General features: G+C 40.3%; 1 protein-coding gene across 6 annotated transcripts; it reads right to left on the reverse strand.

Moving 5' to 3' along the window:
* Window positions 1–829: 829 nt before the first annotated feature.
* Window positions 830–9,281, reverse strand: si:ch211-266a5.12 (uncharacterized protein LOC557488 homolog). Of its 6 annotated transcripts, none has more exons than XM_034287687.1 (8): window positions 8,956–9,281; window positions 8,038–8,136; window positions 5,918–6,095; window positions 5,051–5,119; window positions 2,341–2,460; window positions 2,043–2,096; window positions 1,833–1,916; window positions 830–1,653 (listed from the first exon to the last, which is right to left on the reverse strand). In XM_034287687.1, the coding sequence occupies exons 3-8, from the start codon at window positions 6,077–6,079 to the stop codon at window positions 1,543–1,545; spliced, it is 600 nt and encodes a 199-aa protein (XP_034143578.1). In that variant the 5' UTR covers window positions 6,080–6,095; window positions 8,038–8,136; window positions 8,956–9,281; the 3' UTR covers window positions 830–1,542. The 6 variants fall into 6 exon arrangements, with proteins under 6 accessions (XP_034143578.1, XP_034143577.1, XP_034143576.1 ...); XM_034287686.1 differs by having other exon boundaries at window positions 6,358–8,136; XM_034287685.1 differs by having other exon boundaries at window positions 6,271–8,136.
* Between the last annotated feature and the right edge of the window lie 513 nt (window positions 9,282–9,794).

The raw sequence follows: 9,794 nt of genomic DNA on the forward strand, positions 1-9,794 counted from the left end.
TCTAAACTCCACTCGCCGTGTTTGGAGGAAGAAGAAGGATGAGTACAACCCCAAGAACACCATCCCAACCGTGAAGCATGCAGGTGGAAACATCATTCTTTGGGGATGCTTTTCTGCAAAGGGGACAGGACGACTGCACCGTATTGAGGGGAGGATGGATGGGGAAATTGTATTGCGAGATCTTGTCCAACAACCTCCTTCCCTCAGTAAGAGCATTGAAGATGGGTCGTGGCTGGGTCTTCCAGCATGACAACGACCAGAAAAACACAGCCAGAACAACTAAAGAGTGGCTCCGTAAGAAGCATCTCAAGGTCCTGGAGTGGCCTAGCCAGTCTCCAGACCTGAACCCAATAGAAAATCTTTGGAGGGAGCTGAAAGTCTGTATTGCCCAGCGACAGCCTCGAAACCTGAAGGATCTGGAGAAGGTCTGTATGGAGGAGTGGGCCAAAATCCCTGCTGCAGTGTGTGCAAACCTGGTCAAGAACTACAGGAAACGTATGATCTCTGTAATTGCAAACAAACGTTTCTGTATCAAATATTATGTTCTGCTTTTCTGATGTATCAAATACTTATGTCATGCAATAAATTGCAAATTAATTACTTAAAAATCATACAATGTGATTTTCTGGATTTTTGTTTTAGATTCCGTCTCTCACAGTTGAAGTGTACCTATGATAAAAATGACAGACATGCTTTGTAAGTGGGAAAGCCTGCAAAATCGGCAGTGTATCTAATACTTGTTCTCCCCACTAAATATATATATATATATATATATATATATATATATATATATATATATATAAATGCACACATTACAAAGCAGAGGTAATACATTAATCAGGCTCAGTATATTTTTGCAGACAAGGGTTTTCATAGAAAAACAAAACATACATTGATATGCTGGCATGCTTAATCTATAGCTGAAGGCCTGCATTTACAATTTACAGCATGAATCTTTCACTGAAAGTACAGATATCTTGAGAAAACACGTGTTTTCTGTGTGCTTTCACTTACCTTAAATAAAAAGTAACATATTTCTGTAGAAAAGCAAAACACCAAATAAGTGCATCCTATGCATAGTAGCCTACACGCAAGCACGTTTAAAAAAAAAGAGCACGTTTTATAAAAAAAATATCTAATTGAATGTCACCTCCAGGGCTCCATACCTAACAGTTGCTAAAGGAAATACGTTTTCTATATTATAGTCCTAAAATTCAACATTAAATGTCGAGTCAATAAAAATGTTAAATGTTACCCGAAGCAAATAAAACAAATACCAAATTTCTCACTGAAATATCGGAACATTGAAAAAACAAAAACAACACAGAAACAAGCAAAACGGTCAAAAAGACAGCAAAGCCGACAAACAAAGCAGTATGCCGGGCCACAGTACGTAGTCACGACAACGCGTGGCTGTGCGTAGGCTACGTCACGGTAACCCGATGCACGAGTGTGTACGCAGGTTTTCGGTTGATGATAGGACTACACGTTTCTGAAATGTACTCGGAAAGTGTCCCAAGTGCTTCGTCACCACCGGTCGGATTAGGAGCTCATTCTCCCCTTCCGGAGGCCCTTCCCTGTGATGTACTCATCCAGCTGCTGTAACTCTGCCATGGCCTTGTCCAGCGTTGCCTTTTCAGACTTCCTAACCACCTGCACAACCGCAAACACGCACACACACACGCACCCGATTAACCGGTGGACTCCGGAGGCGTTGAGGCGGGTCAATGGCGTACGCTTCGCAGCCTTGCTAGAAATAACAATGTGATTGACAGCATCTTGAAAGCTGTCAATGTTTTTCTCGGTACCGAAAGTGTTCATGTGGAACAAACCTTTTTTCTGGCTGCCTGCAGTTTCTGCAGCTGTAGAATGGTTATGTCCTTCGACAGCAACTCCAGGTCTTGGTCTATCTTCGCCTGGAGAATAAACAGAAATCCGACATATTAGGGTTAACGTTGATTAGCAATTTATTTGAATATGTTGCTGAATGTTAATTTGTACTGAATGGCTTTTTTGTGTGAATTGTCCTTAATTTATTGTACCTTGTTCACTCTCTTCTCAGCTGCTTGATGGTACAGGATTTTACAGGTCTTGTTCTGATGTAAGCATATCGATCAGTCAATTTACTCAACCAATCAATAAATGTAATTAACAAATCAACCAATCAATCAATTGTCAAATGTTATGATAAACAGCCCTTTTTATATCAGCTGTTCATAAATAGATAACATTTTGATAAAATGTAAAATATGAACATTTTTTGATTAAATGTTGATTACAAATTGATAAGATGTTGATAAAATGTTGATAAAATGTCGATAAGATGTTTGAGAGGCTTACCCTTGGAACACAGTCCTTGACTTCATCCAGGAGTCCCCGCAGGTGAGTATAATCTACGTCTTGTCTTTGGAGAACCTGCTCATAGAAGTCCAGGATTTTCAGCAGGACACAGCCGTGATACTACAGAATGGAAAGAAAGGAGGGGAAAGGCTATAGTGTTGCAGAGGCAAGCACAATGGAGACTGTTTTGATGAAACCTCCTCACTAAACACATATCTTCGAAGTGAACAAGTAAACCGAGTTTCCTCAAAAACGGTCTCAGATTCTGCAAGACCTCAGGGCCTGTGTACACAAAGCATATCAGTAGGCTTGCAGATCCAAGAACCCCCTGGTAATAATATTCATATTATAAATGGTCTAAAACAGAACTCTGATCCAAAAATCAGTACTGTTCTGAACTGCTTTTTAAAATAGGCCCAGAGCTTGCACAAACCAACAAAGCCTTCTCTTTCACTGGCCAAACACACAACCCAGTGTCTGAAGATTGTTACAGCCTATATGATCTGAAAGTTCTAGAGAAGTTTAGTGAGAGGTGTGGCTTCGCTGGGTGCAGAAGATAACCAGGAGGGGAGTGGAGGGGAATTCAGGGGCGGGGGCAAGTGGAACCAGTCACTGGGGAAGAGGTAGGTTGTGTGGACATGGCAACAATCTGGCTGTTATCTGTCTTCTTGGTAGTATGGTAAAACAGAACCACATGTAAGACTCCAAAAGGGGACTCCTACTCCTAAATATTTTTGGATGAGTGTAGCTGAAGACAGTTACAGGTCAAGCTATACATGGAGCATCGTCAGGGTGGCCTGCATTAAGCAATTTATCATCCCTGCTGCACCATGGGAATCAAGCACTGACATCCCCATCAACCATCATCCATCAAGGGGATGCTTCCTTGGAAATTAATGTAAACTGTTATTTTGCTCCAGTGTCAAGGTCCAAGTTCAAGAATCTCTGAGGTTCACGTTTTGATATCTGACTCAATATTTTTTTTCTGTTTTGTGAATCTGGGTAGATTTCTGTAGGTTTTCTTGTGTGGCAGATAAGATGTCACATTGACATGATGCTGAGGAAAAGGCAATGCGACGTGTGAAGTGTAGCTGTAGTGTTATGCTTGAATGAGGATCTACAGCAGGTATCGTGTATTTCAAAGGAAGCATTCCTTGACAAGTGACTACTGATCGCAACGCAAGAAGGATCTAGCTAGTGTAGCTTCTAGGTTCTTCTGCTTTCCCGTAAAGCACTTTTGTCAGCAGGAAGATAGGCATATTCAAAATCCAAAGTATGTATATTCCTGTAATATTGTACAAATATCCACAGTACAATAGACAAAGTCCAATAACCCAGAGGCGATAAAGGCCGCAGGATGGGGCAAACACAACAGCACAGTTTACATAAGCTCATGTTAGCTAGCATTGCTTGGCTCAGTTGTTCCTCTTCATGTCATTGACACTAGTCCATTGTGGTTCGTTGCAAAGATTAAAAAAAACTCAGGTAAAACATTGTATAAAAATCCCTGAAATTTTAATATAGTTTTACATTGTCAAAAAAACTATATTTCTGTCTTCCACTGCAAAGCGTTGTTACTTTAGTGAGTGAAAATGTTTCCTACCCCACAATATCTGACAGAGATATTACAACCAGAAAAGGAAACAGGCAAACCTAGTTCAGCCAGCCTGCAATTTAAACATTGTTGCCCTCACTGGATTTGAACCCAGGTCAACCACAAGTGACTGTGTCTTTAACCACAACACCACAGTGGTCTATGTTTCCCCCCTGTTTTAACAGCTTATTAGCTAGTAATAGGCTTACTAGTGTCTAACTTACTACATGGAATAGTCATACGAATTTCTAGCGAGCCTGAATATGAACTTTACACTGCCAAAGCTGTTTATTTTCATGGCACAAAAACGTTAGTTTTAATTTAATTTGTGAATGACATTGATACAATAACTATCAATATAGGTGACAACGAAAAGACAAGAGAATAGTGGAAACCCATACTTATTTACTGCCCAAGGGGTTTTGATGTAGCTTATAATTCCCCAAAAAGCATGCAGAGATTCGTACTTAAAAAATCCACCAGAAATAGTTGCAATATAAACAGTTTTATTTTAGGCTTACTATAACGCAGCTACTGAATGTTTTAGCCAGCAAAGTTTTTGTCTATCAAATCCAAATGAGGTTTTTGTCAGAACAAATCCTAATGCATAATTTGGTTTGACTGTGACAAGATCCGAACGCGGGACCTGTTCGTTGCAGGTCTGCGTCTCTAACCACTACGCTATTTAACAATGTTCAGTGGGTTGGTCACTCACTCTCTTAATCACTCAGTAAGAAACATTCGCTTTTCTTGGCCGTCTCCGCTTACGCGGTCTGGCAAAAAACCTTTTGCATCGTTTCAGAACTTGCCAAAATAAAGTAAACATCAGACCTTTACATCCTTACAGCTTATGGCATGATAAGCCCTTTTTGGGAGCACTGTATGCATTCCATATCATTTCATTTTTTTTATATTGATTTGAAAAAGTGGGCACAACAGGCCCTTCATGACAATAAAGAAATAAACCAAACATTAGGCCATCAGTTTTGGGTTATGTTTATAATTTCTCGTCAATATGTTTGAGTCAAATTCTGGAACACCAGTATTTGGATACAGGAACGACCCTCTTGGCATGAGTGGGAACTACTGTAAGCTGGTAATCCAGATCTCCCCTACCGTCTTGTGCTTCTTGATCTTGTCGAAGGTGACTGCCTGAAGCAGGATCCTTTCATCATGAGTCGTGTTCTGTGGAAAGGTGGGTACACAGCATCAGGCCCATGCTATTGACACATACACATGCACAGAGCTTTGATTGGACCTGACAGAGGTGTTCCTAATCCTTTTGAGTGCCAGCGCTGTGAACACGTGGGTGCACCAACTTGATTCTACATGCAGCGAAGGAACTCATGCAACACATGCGATAGAGAGGTCAATGGAAATAGACCCAAACCATGGAAATGTCATGGTAGTGTGTGGGGGAAAGGAAGGATCTCCCAGTTACTCGCCGGCCACTGGTAAAATGTTATTTTCTTTATGTGTATTTCACACTATTTTGATGTTCTAAAATGTGGACTGACCACTACAGATTTCTGTGTCCTAGCTATGCTACCAGCTGATATGAATTGGAGGTAGCAATTAGCAGTCTCTTCTTTTAAACCTGACATTTCTAGTTGTTTTCGGAATTCGGCAGCCACTTCACGGTCCTGACATAATAAATAAATAACATTTTTCAGATCAATGTTTTTGTATGGGAATCACTTTCTTCTATCCACCACAGTCTGCGCTGCATAAACCTCTTCCCTGCTTCTAATTAGACTGTCCAATCCTGTCCAGGTCAAGCATTGCAAAGTTACCAAAACCTCTTTTAGAAACGTAAGGTTGTCGTCATGGTAGACACACTGAAACTGGCCTATTACCATCTGTTCATACAAAATTATTAATAAAGTTGTCCCATTTCACAATGCTGTAAAACGGTGTGTTGTTATACACATTTACAGTTAACACAACAAATCCTCAGCATCACTACAGATAGGAAGTACTTACAAAGACTTTCTGGACATTCTGGATCAGCCGCTGCAGTTTCACCATATCCACACAGACAGAGATATCATCTTTCGAACAGCTTGACCTTGCACCGTCCTGACCCTTCACGGCTAGAAGGAGGATCAGCAGCAGGCACTGGACCACGTTTGAAGAGCTGTGCATACTGGTACTGCTTCACCTGGAGTGCAACAGGTCAGTGTCTCTATATCTGAATCCACTAGTTCCTCAGTCTCTGTATGAATCCCTCTTCAATTGTTCACCCAGTCATTCAGTCAGTTTGAAACTGGTTACCTGAATTGCAAACTGTCTGAATCTACCCTCTTCCGATTTAAATGACCTGACGAATGTCTCACCTGCTGTACTTTTTTTTTCAGGTTCACACCTTCTGATAACTGAACTGATTTCAGGTTATTCCGGAATCGTTGAGGCACTTTACTCACCTAGTCACTAATGCACTGGCGTCTGTGAACTGGCTAATATTTAATATCTGATATACAATAAACTCACCAGAGGTTCTACTATGCTAAACCAACTGAATTAATTTCCTATCGCTTTCTCCCAGAAGGTGTGACTTAAATGAGTCAGTAAAGTCACCTGCATGGTCCGTCCTCTTTATATACACTCCTCCTTAGGAAAAAAGAACATTGCATCACACACACACACACACTTCCCTTTCCCTTTTATAAACCACCAGACTTTAAGAAAAGACTGTGCTACCTGATAACAGCCCCCTGAGACATGACAAAAAGCTTGTCCTGTTATCCCTCCTGATCCCTCTGTGCTCCTGTTCCACAGAAGGCTTCATTGTTTCTTTATTTCATAGGGCGATAGTTACTAAAGTGTGTTCCAAACAGTTATCAACATATCTTGTCGGAGTTGAAATTAGAACAATGCAATAAGCGAAGATTGGTGAGTAGGTTTAAACCAGGTCATGGCATTTCAATCTCGATGGTGTCCTAGATTGCAGATACTAAAGAAACCACAGAAGACTGTCTTCTTTAAAAATGGATCGAGACTAGAAGAGTAAGTTGTGCAATCAGTCAGCACACGCTTACAACTTTCACTCTGGAATCACTTGAATGAAATATTATATATACAAGATATTCATTGATTATTATTTGGGTTCACTGTAGTGTGTAGATCTGGGAGATCTTGCTCAGGTTGTGTATGACAGCCTGTTTGAACTGTTCAGCCTTAGAGATATGTAGGATATGGTCAGAATGTCGTCAATTGGTCTTTAAGCAAATTGTGGTGTGAACATTTCTTTTTTCCAATGAAAATTAAGGTGGGGGCTTCCAGAGTGATTCATTTGTGTCAGGGTGGGACGGTCACAGCTGTGTTTTCTGTGTGTCCTTGGTTTGTCGTGTCATTGTTTGGTCTTTCCTGTTCACGTTTGAGTTAATTAGTTCATTCCATCCACCTGTGTTTAACCCCTTACCTGTTGCTGTTCTCCTTGTTAGTCTGTGTATTTAGTTCAGCCCTTGTCTCCTGGTCCTGGTGGGTCATTGTTTAATGTTACGTGCCTTTCTGTTGGGTTTGCAGTTTGTTCTGTGCATTTTTGTAACTGTTTGGGTTTTTTATGTGTTATTTACGTTTACATTGAAAAGATGCAACAAGCTGCTAGTGGCCAATATAATGCAACAGTAACAATGTTGACCTTTAGACTGCCTGCTGTAATCATAGGGCAGGATTTTACTGCCAGATTTGAAGCAGCTCACAATAAATCACGTGTTTTGCCATGACCTTATTGGCTGACGGAGAACACCAGAAGGACACATGTATGCTATAGTAGACACAAGGATTTGTAGCACCAAGAGGTGAGGTAAAACGATGGATGATGCAAGAGTGAATCTATTTAATTTTTTTCTGCTTCAAGGACATTTAAACATTCAGAATTGTACTAAGTGATAACGCTGATGGTTTGCGGTAAACAACAATGAAAGACAAAATGTCCAGAAGAAAGTATCTACAATAGGTTACTGGAAATGGGTGGTGATTATATAGGATAGCGCAGGATATGAGCGGGATATGTATGTATGACATGGTTATGCTTCCTTCAGACTGTGCATTGTATTAACGACATCTGCAGCAGGCAGGTATAGGGCCTGAACTGTGCTTACCCATGTCCTCATGTTTCGTTGATGTTGGTCAGGAAGTCAGTGATCCACTGAGATCCCCTCAGTTGACAGGATTTATAGGTCAGTTCTTTAGCTGTCTTGCTGACAAGAAAGGTTGATTTAGCCAATCGGAGAACACATAAATCATATGCAAATTAGAAACAGTTTGGCTAACATATATACCATTGTCCAACAATAAACCATTACTCTGAATTCTTTAGCCGGCATTATAAGCATATTCTTGGGCACTAACATCATACTTTTAGAAGTATTTTAGATTGGATATCGATGCTCTCAAAATTGGTAATTTACAGCTCAGTTTTCCTAGGCAGTATTCATGTCATGATAAGAAATTCCCCTCAACCACGCCCACACATTTTTTTAACTCTTATTAACGTTACCAAAAGGGGAGCCATCATTGAAACCACATGTTGCCTGTGCACGCTACCTTTTTTGTACAAAGAAATGGTTCATCGCCTAGAGTGGTCTATATGTCTACACCATTGACCCACAAGTTGGATTGGCTTGATGGGCACTTCTTACGTAGCATACGGTCAAGCTGCTCCCACAACAGCTCCCACTGCTCGTTTGATTCTGGCTAGAACCTTCAGCTTCTTTCAGAAGTAAGTTATTTATTTCAAATGGCCCAACAATTTGTTTTTCTTTTGAAAACCATGACATTTCTAAGATACTCCTACATTTCAAAGGTGATATATGTTTCACCACTTTACGATCTCCTCACTGGTGTCTCTAACAGGTCGATTACAAGCTACATGTACATGTCTTGGAGGTTGTAAAACCGTTCAGAAATACATTCAGCTTTCATGCATTCCACCAAAAACGTCTCACAGGTAAAAAAACACTTTAACGACTGCATAAACGTTCATGGATCCTCTTTGTAGGTACAATTGAGTCGTTTACCTTGGAAAACTGAACCTGTATTTGTGGTTGTAGTTTTAAAGTGTTGGTTACCCATAACTGGGGTTGTGCCTGAAGGTCCAAGTGTCATCTGCACAGAGGCTCTGGTGTGGAGCTGGTCAAATTGCCAATCCTGTTGCTTGGAGCATTGCATAACATAACCAAGATGCTTAGCTTGCCTTCCTGGACTGTCATGGGTAGAACTTCATACCGCAAGCGTTATGAATTCAGTATCTTTTACTCAAGGAAACAAAATGTGTCACACAACCCAGAATCTCCATTTGCTTTCTTGTTTTTGTTTCTTTGTTAAAGAAGATAAAAATCCTTCAAAAAACAAAGATGTTCTCCTTTCTTCCTGGTTTTGGGTTAGAGAAAAGGGTGAGAATGGATTTTCTAGTACAGGTTTTTCTATAACAGCCCAAACTTGTCTTGCTGGTTCTAGCTACCTGTATGTTGACAGTGTTGTTGTGGAAGGAGGCTGTCTGAAGGTGCCTCTAAAACAGAAAAACACATAACGTAGAATATAGATAATAGTACTCCCATTTCAGATCATAGACACATTTGCCCATACACTATATTTGTGTTATAGTGGCTCTACATGCCCAGAAAAGGTGTAGAATCAACAAAATCTGGTTTAAGTTAAATCACTTCTTATTTTTGTGGACGACCTGGCCCGAAGCCATTTAAATGCAAAACAGTTCACAAAAACCACATAATGTAATTTAAAAAGTATGTATAATATAAACCAATGAAATGAAAGTAAATACAGTTCAAAACATATACAGGTAGGAACAGGGTAATCAGCAGGTGTGGTTTTGAGATCAAATTACATCTAACTTAAT

Source organism: Esox lucius, chromosome 18 (assembly GCF_011004845.1).
Source record: "Esox lucius isolate fEsoLuc1 chromosome 18, fEsoLuc1.pri, whole genome shotgun sequence".
Classification (NCBI taxonomy): Eukaryota; Metazoa; Chordata; class Actinopteri; order Esociformes; family Esocidae; genus Esox; species Esox lucius.